Source organism: Citrus sinensis, chromosome 2 (assembly GCF_022201045.2).
Source record: "Citrus sinensis cultivar Valencia sweet orange chromosome 2, DVS_A1.0, whole genome shotgun sequence".
Lineage (NCBI taxonomy): Eukaryota > Viridiplantae > Streptophyta > Magnoliopsida > Sapindales > Rutaceae > Citrus > Citrus sinensis.
Window position 1 is genome coordinate 5,374,548 of NC_068557.1, and position 22,222 is coordinate 5,396,769.

Below are 22,222 nucleotides of genomic sequence, written 5' to 3' on the forward strand. Positions count from 1 at the left end.
ATAAATTTTTTTAATTTTAAATGACCTCGCCCACCAGGTCATTGCCGCCCGAGTCACTGCGCGAAGCCGCCAACAATCACAGCTAGCGACAACACACCCCGGCGAGCGGAGCCACCACGAAGACAGGCGACAGCCGATTCCTCACTTGCTCTAATTTATAGATTCGAGATATTATTTTCTAATTATATATGCATATGCATGTTACTTGGAAAATATTATATAAGGCAATTTCACAAACACAATCATGCTACTTTCTTAAAAAGATGACCAATTACAAAATTTCAAATTCATAACCTCTAGTACACATGATAAAAAGCAAAACTTCAACAAAATTTATTCTTTATAAAATTTAAAAGACCCTGGAAAATCAATTAATTAATTGACCCTCCTGCAATTCTTCCTAATTTCACCGCGGGATCCAGTGAGTGGGCTGATATCTCCCATCTTGATCATGCCGGCGACAAAATCAGAGCTGAAGGTGCTCGGGTTGTTACTGTACGTGCGGACTTGTGAATCTGTGGACCCACCATTGAACAGCTGTTGATCAGAGTGAAGCAATCCCTTTCTGTTGACCAGGTTCCTGAAGTAATTGTTGTCAAAACAAGTAGGAGTTTGCAGATCAAGCGGTGCCAAGTTGTTGTCGCCTGTGCCATTGGCCCTTGGGCAGTTCCCTTGCCTTGTTCGAGCAAATGAAGCATCAATGTTTGTCTCGTTGTATATGTGAGCCCTGAATGATGTGCACCTCGCCTGTCCGATTGTATGTCCACCTGAAATGTTTTACAAAAATAATTAAATAATTATATACTTTTGTAAGAAGTGTGACTCTTTTTTAATATCGAGACCAGAATTCTCTCAGGAAATTTCCTGGAGACAGGAACAAACCTGCTAAAGCAACAAGGTCCTTGTTGGAAAGTCCGAGAGCGTTGAACCTAGAGATGAGTTGATTCAAGTTTGAGGTAGGAGCAGGAATGCCGCTATTAGCAGCAGATAGGCTTGCAGTTCTAGCATCTCTCCTTCCGAGTTTTACTTGCCAGCTTGGGCCTCCAAGCTTCGGATAATTTTTAATAAAAGAAAAAAAAATGTTAATAATTATTCAGAATTGATGCTCAATTTGATGATGTATCATATGGTTTAATTAAGATTAATTAATTAATTAACTAAGAGCTTACTATAACAACTGAGTCTCGAGCAGTAATGGCTAATATATCAGCACAAGAGACCACACCGGGGCAAGCTTTCTCAACTGCGGACTTAATGTTGTCGATGACCTCGAATCCGCGGGCGGAGTTACGATTGGCATTCGCATTTTTCTCTCCAGTGAAAGATGATGTGTCGTCCAGTAGAACTGATCCATCGCATCCCTGTCATACGCAGGCAGAACACAACAATATAATGTTACCATGGAAATGTCTAATTAATTTGGTCACAACTTGTTACTGTTTGCCAGCCGAAATGAATAAATAAGTAAGCAAATAAAATCAAACTCTATATTCAAAATTAATAAATGTTGAGGCTTGAGGGCACCCGTTCGAGCCACCGTGGATCGGGAGCTTTAATATATATATATATGTAGGTTATAACTACTAAAAAAAAAAAAAATTGAAACATGTACAATATATGGATCAATTAATAATGGATTACGTTAACGAAGCAATCGTGGAAGAACAAGCGAAGGAGAGAGGCGCCCATGCGAGCCTCTTTTGAAATAGCAGATTGCACGACAGATTTCACAGTGGGGAGGAGGTTTTTGCAAGTGTTTGCGTAGAAATTTGTAGAGAGTTGAGCGTTTGTGCTGCTCCCCATGACAAGCACAAGGAGAGCCAAAGTCAGAAAGAACTTGAAAAACGAAGCCATTGATTGATAGCTAGCTAATTATCAATAGAATACAGTAGTAGTACTGTAGAATTTGAAGTTGATTTGTGTTGAAATAGAAGCTCAGAAATGTTAGCTTTATATAGAGTTTGCTCTCAAGGTATTAATGCTTAAGGCAGGTCACCTAACACGTAGACTCGTGTGCCTGCATGGCATTTGAACGTTGCAATAAGTTAAAAGGAATATTAATCTTGACCGAGTAATCAAGATTATAAAGTAATAATCACATTTAACGAAAAAGTGAGTGAGAACACGTCTTTTTGGCTTTGAAAAGTTGAGCTACAAAGACTTGCAATTGTCGCAAGTTATGTATACTCAAACTTGGCAAGCTTCTATGGTGCTGGTAGCAATTTTGTCAAGACTTGGGGGTCCCAAATAGCCACCCAAAATCTAAATCTTTATAATTTGGTGAAGATAATGGAGACATAAAGATATGAAAAGGCTGACTTTTCAACTTATTCTCTTGGGGGGGAAAAAAATAAAACGCCTTTAGATTTTTAATTGGGAATATCTGTAGAAACATTGCCATTTGTTAGTCACTCTACGCGGTTTTTACTATTTTAATTACGTGTTGCGCATGCAAGCCACAAGTCTTTTGTGTTGAAGATTAACAAACCACCCACAATCATTTTTTAGGATAACAACAAATTTAGTCAAAATTGATTATTATTATGTTGGATTCCCCTTAGGTGCAACAGTGGCACCGTGCCACTGTTGCACCTAGTCGTTGGATGCAGTTGGATGTCAGTGGATCCCATTAATCTAACTGTATCCAACGGCTAGGTGCAACTGTGGCACGGTGCCACTGTTGCACCGTAGCCTGATCCTATTATGTTTCATTTTTTTACTTTTATTTGTCAACATCGTATTTGATTAGTTTAATTTGTCAGTTTATATATATTTTATTATTAACCTAAAGATTGAAAACTAATTTATGTTCTTTAGAAGTCGTACATAGTAATTAATTAAAATTCTCTTATTACCTACAGTATCTATATCTTTTATATCTTTTATGCTTCTGGAACATTTTAGTTCTTAGTGCGTATTAATTAACAATAATCTAACCAAAAATAATTGTTTTTGCTTTAAAAACATATTGAAAGTAAAAGAAAACGTTATTAACTTTGATTTTCATTTCCACAAGATTGAATGGCTGAAAATTTTGTTTGGCTATTATTTTCGAAAACACATTTTGCATGGTTTTCTCACTTTTATAACATCAACGTTGAAAGCATCTTTTTTTGGTTTATTTTTTCTCGCTTTTTTTTAAATCTTTTTTTGCGTGAAAGTAGCATTATTAACGTCTTCATTTATGTTATTTTACTATAAAATAGCCAAAATCATAAAATTAAATTTTTTAAATTCTAGTTTAGTAATATTGTAGTTTTTAAAATAATTGATGTTAGTTGTGCTACAACAATAATCAGTTGCGATAATAACAATCAGTTAAATATTTGATAAATTTTATTCTTAAAAATTCTTAGAGCATTAAAAGCAGTCATAAATGTTTGGTAAATTTTTTTATTAAATTACTGCAATAATACAAATAAATAAAATATATATAATGTTGAATAAATTTTGTTACACATTTATAAACATATATAAATTTATTTTTATTGTGTATATATAATAATTGATAATTAAAATAAATATTTTCATCTTATTATTTTTATTTTTTATTTGTTATTTTAATATTATAGGTATTAATATTAATCTCTTTTAAATTTCTTGATTCTATTTTCAAATTAAATAAGGATAATTTTGGATTTATATATATATATTTAGAATTATAATAAGTATACAATTGATTCTGAAAAATAGATTTTGAAAAGCAATTCTTTTTTGACTTTTCAAAATCACTTTTAACCTCACAAAATAATTCTAAAGGGACCTTGTTTGTCTTTTGGTATTTTTTTTTCCCAAAGAATGATGAGTTTTTGAAGTCCATACATCATGATAAAAAATTGCACCAAATTTAAATATAAAAAGAAAACATGTCTTAATAATTTATACAAACAGAAAACATGTTTGAATAATTTAAATTTCTACTACCGACAAAATTTTTCTGTTGTTTACTTTTAAAAATTTTATTTGAAAAAAAAATGCTACCAAATACCTTTTCATTTTCGAAAATTTCATCTCAAGAACCTTATTTTCGTTCTCAATTATCATTGTCGAAAATACCAGCTTCATACTGTTATATGTTACCGAAATCATTTGACTTGGTCCCCCAAATGCACCACTCAAAGACTCTGAGGTGTTTTTTTCGGAATATGAAATATAGTAAAAGCATACTAAACTCGGACGAATCGCAGTCAATTGGCTCATTTGAATCTTCTTAATTAAGAAAAAAACTTGACTTGTTAATGAGATTAGGTAGAATATTAATCTTTTCTAGAAAAAAAAGAAATAAACAAAAAGATATGATAAGATTCCCTATACATCGCTTTATGTATGATTCAAGCAATTTCTCATATTATTATTGGAAACAAGTACAAGTCTTCCACCCCACCAATTAAGCTGCTGCACTCGTCACTTTTCAAAATTTTCTTACTCTTTTTTTCCTCCAAACATCAGCATCACCGTGGGAAGTAGGTGAATGATAAATTTTTTAGATTAATCTCGTTGAATAACCAAATTTTCTAATAGTCAGAATAATTTATAAATTTTATCTTATTTTACATATTAAAATATTAATTTATATTTTTTATATAAATTTATTTCTTCCGTAATTGTGCACTAATTATTCAGGATAAAACTCATCGTCTCGCATGGTCAAGATTATTAAGAAAATGTCAAGATTGATTTTTTAATTCATATAAGAAACTGATTTGGTTGATTAGACGAAGGAGTAACGACCTTGTTTATTATAAAACTAGGAAATAAAACCGCGTTTTGCGTAACTTTAACAAAAAAATTTAGTATTATCTTTTTTTTTTTACTTTGCACTTAATGAAATTGATAAAAAATATGAATTGATTTTTTTTAAGATGACGCAGTCTTATTAAACTAATGTTATTTATGAAAGTTAATTTTTTTTGTTAACTTTAAAAATATATATTAATGTGCATAGTTAAGTGTACACAACATTTTCATCAATAAAAATTATGTTCACACTAATTAATTATTCATTCTTCTTGATATTAACAGACTCCCACATCCTACAAATCCTAACTCTTATCATCCATGAAGCACACAATACTAAAAATTCAAATAAGTCAAAAAATAAAAACACAAGAACATTTCTAAAGAGGATGTTGGTTAAATAATAAGAAAATCCAAACATAACAAATCTTAAATAATTAATGTTTATAGAGTTTGAAGAAGCCAAAAGACACTAAACAAACGGTTGCATAATTAAATATGAGGTTATGGCATTAAAATTAGGCCCTAGTGGCATTGGTGAGGGAAGATGAAGAAACCTTCCTTATATATTAATTAGTTGATGTATTTTAAACCACTAAAGTTTAGTTGTTGGCTTAATAAAATACACGAATGCTTCAAAACTTATAATTTATTATTATTATTAATTATATATTATTGAATTTAAATAAAAAGAGGAAGAGACATGTAATCTTTTGTAATCTAATAATTATTTTCTATTTATTTTCTATTTTTGATATTTTGTAATGGAATTATTTTTTAATCTCAACCAATATATTAGATAATAGAGAATATAAAAAGATGAGAAATAATGATGCCACAATTCTTAACTACTTAATATTTATAGAGTTTGAAGAAGTCAAAAGTCACTAAACAAAAGGTTTCATAACTAAATATGGGATTATGACATTAAAATTAGACCCTAATGACATTGTTGAGGGAAGATTAAGAAACCTTTCTTCCTATATTAATTAATTGATGTATTTAAGCCACTAAAGTTTAATTATTGGCATAATAAAATAAATGAATGTTTCAAGACTTGTAATTAATTATTATTAATGGTTACATATTATTGAATTTAAATAGAAAGAGGAAGAGACACGTAATCTTTTGTAATCTAATAATTATTTTTTATTTTTAATATTTTGTAATGTAATTATTTTTTTAATCTCAACTAATTTATTAGATAATAGATAATACAAGAATGTGAGAAATGGTGATGCTACATCACCTCCTCTAGTCCCAGCTTTATATATATACTAGAAAATATAACCGCGCTTCACACAGCTTTGAAAAAAGAATTTAGTATTATTCTTTTTTTTCTTATTCTACTCTTAACGATTTATTCTATTCAATTAAGAGGCAAGACTTCAAAAAAAAAAAGAAAAAATAAAGCAAAGCTAAAACTAAAAAGAATTTTTTAATTATTTAAAATTGCATTAACTAAGTTAATACCACGAAAATAAAAGTGTCATAGATGCACCTTATCTAAACCAAAACCTTGGAAACCTAAGATTGATATATCACCGCGAGGCCACCTAGAGAAGGAGCAGAAGATGCATCATAGTAGCCTCTCAATATGTTCCCTTCTTTGGTAGTGAATCCGAGAGAGGTGAGCATTGCAGGCCAGCAATTATGGGTGATGATATCAATAGCGTGGCAATAGTCAAGGCCAATATCAGCCTGGCTATTAAGGAAGAATATGACAATCTCATTTGAGCATGACTTCAGCTTCATTAATGGGTTCCAGCACTCTGTTAGGTCTCCGCTAGCTTCAAGTCTTATTGCAAGATCGTACTATGGTTTCATATTGTTGTTGAGGCAATCATTCCTTCTGGTTGCATTTGCAATATTTGCCATGATCAGGCAAGTGAGGGCCAAAATGAAAAACACATGTTTTAGAGCCATTACTATTTTATGTTCTTTTATGTTGTGTATATGTTTATGTGGGATATCGTATTTTTTGTTACTATTTATAAATTAAGGTGAGGTAGAGGAGAAGAGTGATTAAAAATATTTAAAAATTATTACTTAATTTATGATCAAGAAGGTTTCAATTAGAGAATATAGTGAGTATTTTGATGAATTGTTACATATTGATTGTGTAATAACAGTCAAATTAATTATGAGAATATGAAAAGCCAAATCTGAAAGAAAATTTCTCTATTTATTAGATAATAGAGAATATACAAAGATGAAAAATGAAGATGTCACATCACCTTTTGTAGTCTCAACTTTATATAAATATATAGATATAGATATAGATATAGATAGATAGATTGATTGAAAAAATGGTTTGATTTTCGATTCACGCTATTGAACCAAATAATTGAACCAAAAAATTGGGACAAGTTAATACATTTAAAATGATTTACATGTACCATAATCTATTTGCAGATTACACGTCAAACATATGAATATAAGGTAAAAATAAGTAAATTAATATAAGAGATATTGAAAAAAAATTTACAAATGTAAAATAAAAGCACATTATAAGATTGATTGTCTTATGTATTGACTGATTTTGTATTCAAATTTAATAATGTTAGTTTTGCATTTATGAGTAAATTAATATAAGAGATACTGAAAAAATTTACAAATGTAAAATAAAAGCTCATTATAAGATTGATTATCTTATATATTTACTGATTTTATATTTAAATTGAATAATCTTAGTTTTGCATTTCTGTAATATATGTGATATTTTTATTAAGGATAAAACTTATTCTTAAAATTTAAATTTAAAAAACTATTATTTTAATATTTTTCAAAACTGTTATAAGATGACATAATTTTACATCTCAACGATAACCCCCAAATGATCTCTAAACTACACAATATACTCAAAATCAAATTTAATTTATACTAATATATATATATAGATAGATAGATTTGATCCACATCAAATAAATATTTCACTTAATTAACTTGCTTAATAATATTTATTTCAATTAATGAATAATTTTTTTTCTTTGCCTAATTAAAGTAAATGAATAAAATATTTCTTTACTAAAATTATGTATAAATCATGTTAATTTTTTTTTATAATTAATAATCTTATATAAATTTATTTACTTTATCTTCTATTTATTAATCTTACTTTTATTAATCTTACGTGTAATTTATAAAATTTATGTGTTTTCGTATGGATATGGTAACTCATAATTTTAACCATTGTATTAACAAACTGCCATATCACTATTGTTTCAATCATCGGATAGTGCCACGTCACTGAAGTAGTGTCGCTGTTGTCGGGAGAGTTGAAACCGTCGTACAAGCGTGAGCGAACTTTCGGTTACCGGTTAAGCCATAACCTTTAGCTATCACAACCTTTCCTTCTCCTCCTCGTTGTTCAATTCGGAGACAGAAAAAAAAATTAAACAAAATTACAAAAGAATATGGGTAATTGGATGAACAAAGAGCCTCCACCGCCGATGGTACTGGTGCCGCCACTCTTCGATTTTCCTCCTCTCGCAGCCCGTACCAGGTAAGGTTGCAGCTCAATTCTTTTGACCAATAAATTTTAGGTGACAAACAAATTTGAAAAAAAAAAAAAAGTTAACGCATTGAGTTGAGGCAGGATGTTGGAGTCGTCATATAATATGTTGTTTGCGAAGCTAGCTTTGAAGTGTCTCTTTGACGATTATTTTGAAGAAGCAAGGCATTTTAGCACCAGAATTATGTTGAAGCCTATTGATGATCCTCATGTCGATATGATTGCAACTGTAATTCCTTTTTTTTTTTTTAACACCATTGAAATATTCTTTTAATTAATTAAAAAATTATTTATTTATATTTTATGCTGCAGGTTTCTGGTCCACTTGATCATAAACCTGAGGAGAATATTGTGGGAAATGCTCTGTTTCGATGGCAAAGGTGTTCCATTTTTCTTAATTTGGCTTTGCTTTGCAAGGTTGTGTAATGAAGGCTATGAAAATGCTATTAACCTGTACATTTTAATGCTTTGATTCTATGAACAGGGAGTTGGATGATCCTCATACGTTCATGGACCTTTTCGTATCAAACTCTGACCCGTAAGGAACTGTTTAGTTTGAAGTAAAAGTGTTTAATCGATTTATTTTATTGGTTGCTTGCTTCCAGAGACGAAATTGTTTAAATGTTGCTTGTTGTGCTGTTGTTGTAGTGTTTTACGGATAAGGTCTAGTACTTACTATCCAAAATGGGGCTTTGGAGCATTTGGCACTATTCCATTACTGATGAAGAAAAGGTGCATTTTTAATCAGTCAAACAATCTTATTTGGATTCCTCATCTTGTTTGTACAAATACTTGTGACTTACAAGATGAATGCTCGCTGACAAGCTTAATGTGTTTTGCAGAATATCTTCTGAAGATTATGGTGTCATGGGATTGAGATATGGAACTGGAAATTTGTCTTTTGGGGCCATGCTTATGCCCTTTGCAAGTATGTGACCAGAATTTATGTAATTGAATCTCTGTCTCTTGAACGTTTGGCTATTGAAGTCTTGGTTCCGTAGGTTATAGTTATTGTGCAATCATTGCTGTTGTTGGGCTCTAAGGAATTTTTAGAGTAGTATATATGACTTTGCATGTACCTCTACCCTTTTGTTTAGAACAAATTCATTTTCAACAAGTTATGCATTTTTCTGTTCCATTTAAATTATATCAATTTTTTGTTGATTAATGCTCAGCTTCATTTGTATTATAGCACTACTCATAAATCAATCCTGGTATTATTATGCATGCATTGTGTAGAAGTTTGTTGTCGGCAGGTCTCTGGCAAATTTTTAAATGGTTCTCTTTTATTTGCAAGGTTTCCTTCAAAACTTATGTCCAGCTGTACAAAATTCAAATTTATTACAAAAATGGATATAAAACTAATTTACTTTCAGTCCTTCGCCCCCTGTCCCATTTCACTTTTCCCAATCAAATGCAAATTCATTTACCCTTGTTCCTGTCTATTTTGCTTCAGCTCTTGTTGTGAGATTTTAGGGGTTTTTTTTTTTTTTTTTTTTTAATTTTACTGACAAGATGAACATTGCTTTCCTTTGCAGTGAAAGATGAGTTGCCTAAGAATGCATGGCTGGTAAGCAAGATGGGAAGGCTTACTGTGGGGGTGCAGTATGAGCCACAGTGTAAGTTCCTCACTGATTAGCTTCTTTTTGTAGAGAACTTCAAGCTTAGTCCATTACATTTGTTTGATAAATTTCTGATTCATTTCTTGAAGTTGAAGAATTGTCTCTTCAGTATTGAATAAATTTTGTTGTCCTGTGTTTGTGTCTTTCCCTGTCCTTTTCTGAAGTATACATGCTTGAAATTTCTCACTGAATGTAATGCTAAGATGTAATCATTAGGTTTTGAGTTCTTGCTGTTCATATTTTGCAAGTTATAAGTTGCTCTGTTTGTTACATTTGTTAGTTAAATTTATGATTAACTTCTTCAAGTTGAACAATTGTCTGTTCAGTCTTGAGTAAAATTCAGCTATACTCCTGTGTTTTGTATATCTGAACAAATAAGTAAAAATTTGTTAACCTTTGTTTCTTCCCCTTTCATTTCTGAAAATAAATATGTTCATACTAGAAATTTCTCATTGAGAGTAATGCTACTAGTATAATCATTAGGTTTGGAGTTCGTGCTTGAAATTTCTCAATTCATATTTCTAATTGAGTTCTCGCTACAAGTACTTCATGAAAAAATGTTTCATGCGGTATGCTTAGATGATAAGCTGGAGGGATCTCTTTAGCTGGTAGTGAAAAATTTCAATAGGACTCACTTCTATTGTTCACTTCGTTGTTAGATGGAGGCAAAGAAGATGCAAAATATAAAAACTTAATGAATTGGAGTTATGCTATTGGATATGGAGTTGGATCAGGCAGTCCATTGAGCCCTTCGTTCAATTTTGGCCTTGAACTTGCTAAAAGTTCGGTGGTTAGTCTTCTCAGTGCTTCTTAATTTATTTCTAGATCTGCATTTTCTCCCGGCAAGTTTGTTTATCATTCCTAAAAGTTTTCTGTTACTACTCATCAAATGTTTCAAAATGTTTATTTGTTACTTTTGAGTGAAAATTTATACTAAGTTTCAACTGCAGTTCATTGCCTCATTCTATCAACACGTGGTTGTCCAAAGACGGGTATGATTCCTCATGTCATCTTTTGTCTTTTGAGTCTTTATTCTCATTTCTGTATCTGCATTGACGTGATGCGTGTGTGTGTAATTTTTTTTTTTTTTTTTGGGGGCAACATATGGTTCCTTTTTTTTGCACATTGCAAGAGTAGATATCAACCTAAATTCATTTGAAATACTCGTTTTCATTGAATTATCTGCTAACATAATTTTGGAATGCTCACTTGCAATATGTTTGATTTATGTAGAAGAAGGAATAGAAATATGTCAAATCATCTACCAAGTCTCTTTTCAATGTGAAATTTGCTACATTAAAATATTATATAATTTGAGGAGAGATTTATGCACATGCACCTTATTCTAAGATACTGGGAATCAAGGATTTAGAGTAATGTACTTGAACTCATTGTATGGTTATGCAATTTGAAGCTAAATTCTCACAATTTTAATGATTTGCTTAAACTATTTGGCCTACTTCTAGGAAGCTGGTCCATGTGATGTCATGCCAGTAGAAGATAATTTCTGTTTTGTTGCAGTATAATTATGATTCTTGCTATCTTTTTCCATTAGTATCCTTGATGGTGGTTTTTTGTTGTCTAGTTTTGCAATTCGGTACTGACAAATCTTTGAACTGCTCCAAAACTAAACAGGTGAAGAATCCTCTTGAAGAAGATGAAATAGTTGGAATTACAAATTATATTGACTTTGGCTTTGAGTTGCAGACAAGGTATTTCCAGTAAATAAATAATTTATAATCAATTTCTTGACACCCGATATTAATACAATCATGTTTTAAAGGATTGATGATGCCAAAACAGCAAACAACATCCCGGAATCCTCCTTTCAGGTGGCTGCATCCTGGCAGGCCAATAAAAACTTCTTGCTGAAGGTTGTATTAATAATCTTGTGCTTGAAGTATGGATCACATCACTACCTCAGCTCCAATGAAATATCCACATTTTTTCTTTGCAGGGAAAGGTCGGACCTCTCAGCTCATCAGTAGCGATGGCATTTAAGTCATGGTGGAAACCTTCTTTCACTTTCAGCATTTCAGGTATCTCTAGCTGGTGTATAATTTCATTCTTCCATTTCAAGGTTTCCTTTTAATTGGTCATGTCAATGGGATTCATGAACCTAACCTGCAAGCAATTATGGGATTCTATCTTTACTGTATTCAACATTCCATCAGTAGTATTTTCTTACAAAACCTTTAGGTTTTCCTGTGAATTCTCAAATATTCCATGGAAACCCCCAATGCAGGCATTCCCACGGTTTTCATTCTGTCTGTGATTATGTCACTTGAGCATACTTTGTACATGATGGTTGGAGAAATAAAATTATCTAAACTCTGTTGCTGACTTAGGTTTTTATCAAGGAGCTTCTCAAAGATTTTCATTTTCTTCTTGTTGGTCTCAAATTAAGCTCAGTAGGAAATTTGTTTCTTGTTTAAACTTGTAGTCATTTTCATGTGTACCTGTTGCGACTTAGAAACTTGTTTGTGAATAATAAAAATGACAAATACGATGAAAGACATTGAATATCTGTAAACACCTATTATGTTGCAGCTACTAAAGACCGAGTTGTTGGAAAGACATCATATGGATTTGGCATACGAGTTGAAAATCTTCGAGAAGCAAGGTATATTAGTCTGTTTATTGTCATCTCTCAATCACATATATAATCTTCAGCATCTCCGGGTCAATGTTGTTTATTCTGACATGTAATGGAGCTCTGTATCTTGCAGTTATCAAAGAGCCGATCCAAATTTTGTAATGCTGACACCGAGCAAAGAGCACCTGGCAGAGGGTATGGTATGGAAAACAGGCAGGAGACCCATGCTACAATCAGATGTAAATGCCGGAAATTTTGAAGGATTACCCAAGGAATTAAGGCCATTGGGAAAAATTTTGTAAATTGCTATTCTTTATCCCTTCTCTAAGAAAGAAAATTTTGCAGCACGACACCGTTAGAGGAAATTGTCTTTTGATCTGTAGATCATTCTTCCGCTCTTAAAAATTATATGATTAATTCATTTTTAAAAAATAATTTTAAAATTAATAATATTAAATCTGTCTGTTATTTTATTTTATTTTTTCCATTGGCCAAAAAAAAAATGTGGCTATCCAATGAGATGAAAGCGTGATCATCAAAGATTGCCCAACAGGGGGCAGTATGGGGCCCAGAGAGACAACGGTAGAAGGATTATCAACCATAATCGTTAATCCCTTGGGTCGAAAGCCAGAAGATGGCTTATTCACTCATTTCTTCCAGTACGTTCTTACTCTCTCGCTCCCCAAACACGACGCTAGCTCCGCTCAATAAACACAATTTCCCTCTCAGACCATCACGGGCACGTGCCACTGCTGCTACTATCATTTGCTGCAGCAACTCTCCAACAACATCCGCCACTCGCTCAATTGTCTCAAAGCTGTTACTGTTCACTAAGCCGTCATCCTCCGCCTCTTCGGCTTTTGAATCACTCTTCGTATTCTGCGGTTCTGTGGTTCTATCTTTCACTCTCCTCTTCTCCAACGTTGATTCCGCGTCGGCTTTCGTCGTCACTCCGCAACGTAAGCTTCAAACCGACGAACTCGCTACCGTTCGTCTCTTTCAAGAGAACACTCCTTCTGTTGTTAATATCACCAATCTTGCTGCCAGGTATTATTATTATTAAATTTAACTTAATTTAAAATGTAGTTCTTTCAAGAATTTTAAGTTGAAATTTGGTTTGCTGATCAAATTATTAATAATGTTGTAGGCAGGATGCATTTACACTGGATGTGTTGGAGGTCCCACAAGGATCCGGTTCGGGTTTTGTCTGGGATTCCAAAGGTCACGTTGTCACCAATTATCATGTGATTCGTGGTGCTTCTGATATCAGGTTGGTTTTCTTTCTTTCATTTTTTTTTTATTGTTTTTTATTTCTGTGCAACTGTCATTTTCCCCTTGGTTTGGAAACATAGCGTATGTGGATTAAAGTTTCCTTAATTTACATATATCTTAGTTTCTTGTTAAAACAAATAAATTTGGTGGCCTGACATTGGATGCTGTTATGGACATTGAAGTAGTACCTCCATAATCCTTCACACTACGAGGCAAGAGGGCAAATGATGATTCTATTTAAAAATGAATTAAATCAGCTTTGTAAATGCTGGCCCTGCAAGCAGTGCTGTGATATCACACAACTTTTCTCACTAGTTATTAGCTCATTATAATAATATTGATTACATGTAGCAGGATGATTAAGAAGCCATTGCCTTGGTGTAATGGTGTAAGTCTGGATCTAAAATCTACATGTTTAAGGGCGAGGACATCCTTCTTAGATCCTGTTGGGAATAATACTTGATAATAACCTGTTTCTTTTTATTTTCTATGGCGTAGCATGACTTTGTGTTTTGTGCAAAGTGAATTTCAATGTAATTAGTTAGAGATGGCAAAAATGCTCGGCTCAGGTGTTTCAGATCAGGATTTGCCTGACTAGGGCATGTTTTCTTAATAGTCGGGCCAGGCTGCCCAAAAGCCGGATAAATACATTAAAATTAAACAATATTTTATTTTAATTAAAATAATATTTTAATGTTTATTTAACCAATTCATAACTTGTATTTAAAGTTTAAAATACTTTAAGCCCAAATTTTAAAGCTTAATCTAATAAAAAAAAATTTATAATCTATAATTATGTAATAGTGCATTTTTTTTAAAAAAAATTGCAAAATATAAGATTTGGGCTTTATGCTTGGCCCAATAAAGGACATGCTTGGACTGGACTCCGGCTTTGCCAAGCCTCGAGCCCGACATTTTGCCATCCCTATATTTAGTCTTTAAGCTGAATGACCGTGCTTCCTTGATGCATGAGTTTCTTTGTGGTAATACATGTTGAGTTAAAGTAATGTTTTGCAGTAGATTCTGGGATGTCGTTACTTTTGGCTTTCGTGATTAATTGCGCTAGTGATTTACAGGGTCACTTTTGCTGATCAATCAGCTTATGATGCGAAAATTGTTGGATTTGACCAAGACAAGGATGTTGCTGTGTTGCGTATTGATGCACCGAAAGATAAATTAAGACCTATTCCTATTGGTGTCTCTGCAGACTTGCTTGTTGGTCAGAAAGTATATGCTATTGGCAACCCCGTAAGTATGGTCTTCCATTTACTTGCTGAATATTATATACAATGGCAAAGTTGGATAACGTCTTTCTTTTTACATAAGCGTTGGAGATGATCAGTAGTGATCCCCAGATCAAACTAAGTGGCATGCAGAATTATAAAAAATATCATCAAGTTTTTATCTACTGGGAAGACAATTAGTTACCTTTGAAAATGTGGATGTTTCAATTAAGATGTTTGAGGAGTTATTTTGAAATAAAGCAGTATTTGAATGCTCTCTCTCTCTCCACTTTAAGGCCAAAATTGTTTTCAAGAAGATGGCCTAGAAGATCAGTATAGTGCTTTTTCATTTATCAGGACTATTTCGTAATGTCTGAATTCTGATAGTTTTCTAAAGGCATCGACTGTCATTGTTGTTTTCTACACAGTCTGAAGATTTGATTTCCATATAAATTTGGTTCCCACTTTTAACTTGACATAGAAGCTTTTGATTGATACTTTGCCATAATATCCTGATCATGGCATATAAGTTTCATAAGTTCTTCTTAGTTGAAAATCTCATTCCTGTGTCCATATTTTTGTTTGCAGTTTGGACTCGACCATACCCTTACAACTGGCGTGATCAGGTAACTACATGAAAGTTTATATTCTTACCTCAAGTATATTTGACGTCTTTATAATATTACTACATTTGAAATTTCGTTGTAAGTTTAGGTCAATCAGCCATGTTTTGCTGCTGGAATTATATTTTAATGCTTTTACAATTTGCTGAAATGATTTCTTTTGTTTTGTATTGTTTCGTTTCCAATTTTGCCCTTCATTATTTGTGGAGCCCCCCCCCCCCCCCCCCACAAACCAAAAAGAAAATAAATAAAGGAAAATAGTATGTAATTTATATTTCTATCAAAAAGTACAAAAAACTGAGATGGACTAGAATCCTCTGCCAGACTTACTAATTGGGCTCTATATATATTGATTGGAAGGCTTCGAAAAAGAACTGCATATGTTACTAACAAGATTAGAAGTTTATATATGTAGGTAGAGAAGAAGTTCCATACAAATTAGCAATTAAGCAATTCTCTTCTTCATATATGTACCAATAATTTTTTAGGAAGCATATAAGTCAAATTAATACCTTATGATCTGGGACGAGTTAGGTTTATTTAGTAGGATCATTTTAGCTTGATAGAGCCGGATTTTGTTCTCCACTTTCTTTTCTATATATTGGTTGTGTCACCTCATTTATCCATCATCAATCTATAATGTAACAATAAATTCAAGATATGAATGTTTATTGGCCTATGCATTAAACTATGTCATTTGCTAATGTATTCTTTATCTTCGCTGTAGTGGGCTTCGTAGGGAAATCAGTTCTGCAGCCACTGGCCGTCCAATTCAGGATGTTATACAAACTGATGCGGCCATTAATCCTGGTAATAGTGGAGGGCCACTTTTAGATAGTTCAGGAAGCCTAATTGGAATAAATACAGCTATATACTCTCCATCTGGTGCATCCTCTGGTGTTGGATTTTCGATTCCAGTTGACACTGTGAGTTATCATCGTGAACTTGGTTTTGGTTTTGTTGGAGAGAACTTTGTATCTATTCTAATTGTAAACTTGAGAAACAAACTTATATTTCTTTTAATGCCCGAGAGAAGTTTAGTGATCTATATTCTTATTTATCCAGGTAAATGGCATTGTCGATCAACTAGTTAAGTTTGGTAAGGTCACACGACCTATTTTAGGGATTAAGTTCGCACCTGATCAATCTGTGGAGCAGTTAGGTGTAAGTGGAGTGCTCGTCTTAGATGCTCCTCCAAACGGTCCTGCTGGCAAAGCAGTATGCCTAATTTCTTTCTTTTTTCCTTTTTTTATTGGCCTATTTTTTTCCTTTTTTCCTCCTGTATAAATAAACTAATATTCTATTAGATAAAATACTAGGCTAGATATTTCTTTTCACCTGATTTTCAGATTAGTTAAAGGTTTCACACAAGTACAACTGATCAATCTTTATCTATAGGGCTTGCTATCAACCAAACGCGATGCCTATGGCAGACTTATTTTGGGTGACATCATAACATCTGTGAATGGAAAAAAGGTCTCCAATGGCAGCGACTTGTACAGAATTCTTGACCAATGTAAAGTTGGAGATGAGGTATCTTGTTTTACATTTCTTTGACTTACTCATGTTACCTTTCTTCTTGGTGGAGAACTTGGGAGCAGTCTCAGATAATTTCTAGTTTTCATAAAGGGATTTTCGATTTCGATAAGAATGAGATTGGTGAGTCTAATGTGCTTTGTCAAGTGATAAAATTTAAGAAAGTGGAAAAAAAATTCTCCTAAATTTGAAGGTCTACACGTTGTTTTATTTTTTCCTTTTTTATTTTTTTATCATAGTTTTGATGGATGATTCTATATTTTATGGGATGTGAGAGGCACTGGACCATACTAACACTGGTAAAAGAAAAATTAATTCAACCTCTGATTCTATTCTTCTTGCCTCTTTACTTAACTTTCTTGTAGTTATTGTTACAAGGTATAAAGCAACCACCAGTGCTGAGTGACAATCTTAGGCTATTGTGGTCGGAAGAAAGACCTGTTAGACAGATGCTCTGTGGTTATGTCTCAGAGAACTGTTTCCCTTGAAGTTATGGTGGACAGAAGCTACTGTAATAAAGTTTTTAACTGTACTGTTATAGTCTAATATCTAAGCTGCTTCAGGAATGATATATACATTAGTATCAAGAGTGAAAGATGGGTCTTAATATTCTGTAATATTATTGCTAATTTGTTTATTCGTCCGTGTATAACACTATGAATTGTTTGATATCAGGTGATTGTTGAGGTATTGCGCGGAGATCAGAAGGAGAAGATTCCGGTAAAACTTGAACCAAAACCAGATGAGACTTAATATGCCAAAAGGTTGGGTTTGTATATTTAAGTGTAGCACATATACCATAAAAATGCCATTGTAGTTGTGCATCAATTGTTTTACCAAAACTGGTCTTTTCTTGTACATATTTCAGCAATTGTAATATCAAGATTCCACTAAATTGATAAGCTAAATTGTCATCTCATTTTTCATCCTACTTTTAGAAAAGACAAAATACAGATTACATGAAATTTTCCGATTAGAGTTCCTCATTTCTTAACAAAGACCAACTATTCAAAATTGGTAGAGGATCTTGATTGTCTTTGGCAAGTCAACATGGTCAGTCTGCCCATTGATTATTAGGTGCATATAATGATTAAATGATTCATTCATTGTTCATATAACTTTTTATATTCTCATGGCTTCACCGCCCGATATAAGTGGGTGGTGTTCAAGTGAAAGGCTGTAAATGATATTGATGAAGGGTAACACGCTGCCCAAGCTGCAATGTCGCTCAATTATTTTCTCCTCACTTAGGCCTAATTTGTATGATGGTATCCAAAGCTTGACAAATTCTACGAGCCAAGTAATTTTAGGGTTTATTTTACATGCCTAAAGCTATTAAATAGGAGTGAGTGGGATTGGAGTTCTCTCATGATTTGAGCAAGTTTTTTCTGAAGTAAAATGTAAGTTTTGATCACACGCGATTTTAAATACATACACGGTATAAAATCTTAGAAATTTTTAAGAAACCTTTCAGAACCTCAAAAGAACCTAACTCTTGAGTATTTTACTAAAGGAATTTTTTTTTTTTAATTTAACTATTTTAGTGGTTTTACTTTTCACTCAAAATTAATAATAATAACAATAACAAGAGGACTACTTTACAGCTACCGTAAGGTGTAGTCTTCTCACGCAAACAGTACCCGCCGTGAGCTCAAGTGAGATTCATGGCCAAGTTTGTGAGAGAGCTGCACCTTGCCGCAGGTGTAAGGGAGCAAGCTCCTAATGATAATAATAATATTTTATTGATAATTCAAGTGCAAATGAAAGTGATATCAAATAAAGAAATAGCCACTTTTGCACAGATTTCTGCTTGACCATTAAAAGGCAGCCGGCAGTAACTACCCAATTAAAACTTATACAGAACCATGGTGCAGAAACAAATGGTCCTATCCGATTTCGTTTAACTGGCAAGAACGGGGTGGCAACGGGGTGGCCAAAACTAGAACAGTTTTTAATGAAAGAAAATTGACACATAGAAACTTGGATGAGATAGACTCACCACTTAAATATAAGTATGTCCAGTGATGTTTTGGCAGACATGAGTTCTATTAACTTTTCCATATAAAAATTCTATGAATTCAACAGTAGAATTCATTAGTGGTCTACTTTTAGATTTGCAATGCTACCTCATGACAAAACAGCATTAGACAAGCTTACTACTACCGTATGGTCCTATAATGAATCCACTAATGGTTTTCCTTTTGAACCTACTACTCTAGCGCATGTAATAGTAGTATTATAGTGGTGATTTTTGTCTCATCTAAGTTTTTCTCCTATTAATGACACAATACAAAATTTCTAAATAATATTATTTATAGTGATGCTACATTAGTTTGAATAGAAATAATTTAGTATTACCTTAAAAAAAATAAAAAGAAAAAGAAAAGCAAACCCTTATGTAAAGAGAAATGAATATAGAAAAAGAGCAAGAAAAATAAATTAAAAAAAAAAAAGCATTGCTGGTATCAATGTTGTAATAAATTAAAGAATCATTGATGAATCCACGAACGTCAAATGTATCAAGATGTGTGCCATGCCAACTCTGGGGAGTAGTAACTCATCCAAAAATCAGAATTATTTAAAGTTTTTTTTTTTAATAATATTATATAATATAATGTTACTAATATTCCATCATCATCAGTTAGTCAGTAAGCAGAGTGTATATATAAATAAATAGAAGGTCGTCATTTCGTAGAAGTGTCGAGTGCAAAAAAGCTACGCAACAGATACTGGCAATTAATTCTCTCGCAGCAGTGACAATGACAAAAACAAAAGCAAAAGAAGGGCAAGAAGAGAAACATGATGATCAATATTACAAGAAAGGCTTATGGACGGTGGAAGAAGACAAGCTACTGGTTGATTACGTGAAGGTTCATGGCAAAGGACAATGGAATCGTATTGCCAAGATAACAGGCATTATTATTATTATTATTATTATTATTATTATAAGCTTTGTTTAATTTGTTCTTCTTTATTTATTTATTTATTTATTTTATATGTGATATTTATTAATTGGATGTAGGTTTGAAGAGATGTGGGAAGAGTTGTAGGTTAAGGTGGATGAACTACCTGAGCCCAAATGTGAACCGAGGCAACTTCACTGAGGAAGAAGATGATCTCATCATTAGACTCCATAAGCTCCTTGGAAACAGGTTCTTTAATGTCAATTTTCTGACTTTTTCTTTTTTTCTTTCATTTAACCATATTGCAGCAATAGTATATTTGCTTTTCAGGATGAACTTCCTAGACTTGATACCTGTTTAAGTTACTAGATAAAGAGGGAGTTTGATACCTTTTCTCAGTAAAGGCACAGTGTTTGATTTTTTCTGATATTCATTTTTGGATGAAATAACTATAGTGTAATTAATAGATGCTTACATACTAGTTAATCCTGGCTCCCTTCTGGATTTTGTTGCTCATTTGTCCATTCAACTTTGATTCTATTATTTCTTCATCATTTTGAATCCTAGCTCTGTGACAAATACTGAATCATGGCAGGTGCATTATTAAGTATCAAATAGTGCACTAGAAACCTTATCTGGGTGTGGCTAAGTTATACAATAATGTGACTTGCATCAATCTAAGAGTTTTCTCCAACAACTCAAAAATATTTGACAACTAAATTTAACTTGTTTAGAACAACTCTTTTGTTGATTTAAGTTACTGCTAATTTTATCTTGATGTACTTATCAGTTAATGTCCTTTAACATTTATTTCATTCATATTAGGTGGGCCTTAATTGCAAAACGAGTGCCTGGAAGAACTGACAATCAAGTGAAGAATTACTGGAATTCTCATTTAAGCAAGAAGCTGGGGATCAAAGACCAAACTCGCGGAGTTGGTGATTCTCCTAGCCTAACTCAATCTCAGAAAATACAACCGATTACTGATCAAAATGCCAATGCAATTATAGATCCTTGTGATGAAAATACTAAAAGTTATTCGATAGATAATGGAACCCAGAAAGCTGTTAACGTCTCAGGATCAGGCACACAAGAATCAAATACCACGGATGAAAGTTTTATCAACTCTTTATGGAATTCTTGTGATGATGATTTGGATTTAGGAACCTTTTTTACGATGAAGGGGTTCGTGGATGGGTACTCATTGATTTGATGTCTGCTTGTTGACATTGTTTATAACTTAATTAGCTGTTCTGAGGACCAGTTACTAGACTTCAGATCTATATCCTATCCAGTTGATGATTCAGAAGAAATAATCAATATATATATATATATATATATCATACATACATCATTTCTGAAGTTAATAGTATTTATTCTGCGTTTTTGTTGCTGATTTCAAAGCTTGAATAATGAATTGGGATTCTCACATCAGAGCATTTTAAGACCTTGTATGATGTGTCAATCAGTGATAGCTATTAATAATATGTATGGTTGAGAATGAGTTATCTTTATACAAATGAGTTCAGACAGAGAATGATTTACTTATATCTTGCGCCACGTGTATTTTTCTCAGAAGAAGCTATATAAACGTGAGTGAGTGAAACATTACACGTGCAGCTCTGGAAAGGATTAATAATGGACTCATGCAGCTCTGGCCATTCACATTCTTTCGGTAAAAGGCATTCACTTTGCTAATTTCAAGTTCAGCTGTCTTCTCTTTCAGGTTTCTGCCGTAGTGCGCACACTCTTACATGCAAAGTCAATTCATTAAAATCTAGTACTCAAACACACTAAATGCAGTGGCCACAACGAGGGCAAGCTGCAGCCAGTGCATCAAATCAATTCATGACACTGTCTTAACATTTCCATGCTCAAAATTAATATGATCAACTTTTAAACAGACTCGTAGAGTCGCAGAGCAAAGACTGGGATTAATATTGCAATATCAAACAGGCCCACATTTTCCTTCTTTAGAAATCAGACCCCATGATCAAAGAAGATCAACTAAGCCTATACTGAATATGGTATCTATAAACTTTATGACTCAGATGCTAAAGTATCAAGATCAGACGGTGATACATAACTGTGTATCTTTTAATGAACATATGGCTGATAAAAGTTAATCGCATAATGTTGGTCTTCTTTTCTTTACAAGGCATTGTTTGTATATATTTTGATCAATTGACCTGTGAG

At 32.8% G+C, this 22,222-nt stretch overlaps 4 protein-coding genes across 4 annotated transcripts; 3 read left to right on the forward strand and 1 right to left on the reverse strand.

Annotated features, from left to right (window-relative positions):
• Nucleotides 1-228: 228 nt before the first annotated feature.
• Nucleotides 229-1,933, reverse strand: LOC102618017 (peroxidase P7-like). The gene is made up of 4 exons (XM_006470269.4): nt 1,642-1,933; nt 1,170-1,361; nt 883-1,048; nt 229-767 (listed from the first exon to the last, which is right to left on the reverse strand). Exons 1-4 carry the CDS (start codon nt 1,852-1,854, stop codon nt 376-378), a joined length of 963 nt encoding a protein of 320 aa, XP_006470332.2. The 5' UTR covers nt 1,855-1,933; the 3' UTR covers nt 229-375.
• A 6,031-nt stretch (nt 1,934-7,964) lies between these two features.
• Nucleotides 7,965-12,942, forward strand: LOC102617442 (uncharacterized). Its single transcript, XM_015527803.3, has 14 exons — nt 7,965-8,242; nt 8,336-8,480; nt 8,564-8,631; nt 8,736-8,789; nt 8,900-8,983; nt 9,094-9,179; nt 9,790-9,870; nt 10,533-10,663; nt 10,824-10,865; nt 11,509-11,585; nt 11,657-11,747; nt 11,831-11,912; nt 12,424-12,496; nt 12,603-12,942. The coding sequence occupies exons 1-14, from the start codon at nt 8,154-8,156 to the stop codon at nt 12,769-12,771; spliced, it is 1,272 nt and encodes a 423-aa protein (XP_015383289.2). The 5' UTR covers nt 7,965-8,153; the 3' UTR covers nt 12,772-12,942.
• Nucleotides 12,943-13,063: 121 nt separating this feature from the next.
• Nucleotides 13,064-18,042, forward strand: LOC102617734 (protease Do-like 1, chloroplastic). Its single transcript, XM_006470268.4, has 8 exons — nt 13,064-13,516; nt 13,617-13,739; nt 14,818-14,989; nt 15,553-15,590; nt 16,315-16,513; nt 16,653-16,805; nt 16,986-17,120; nt 17,799-18,042. The coding sequence occupies exons 1-8, from the start codon at nt 13,104-13,106 to the stop codon at nt 17,874-17,876; spliced, it is 1,311 nt and encodes a 436-aa protein (XP_006470331.2). The 5' UTR covers nt 13,064-13,103; the 3' UTR covers nt 17,877-18,042.
• Nucleotides 18,043-19,788: 1,746 nt separating this feature from the next.
• On the forward strand, nt 19,789-22,221 carry LOC102617151 (transcription factor WER-like). The gene is made up of 3 exons (XM_006470266.4): nt 19,789-20,036; nt 20,146-20,275; nt 20,852-22,221. The coding sequence occupies exons 1-3, from the start codon at nt 19,883-19,885 to the stop codon at nt 21,237-21,239; spliced, it is 672 nt and encodes a 223-aa protein (XP_006470329.2). The 5' UTR covers nt 19,789-19,882; the 3' UTR covers nt 21,240-22,221.
• Nucleotide 22,222: the final 1 nt, after the last annotated feature.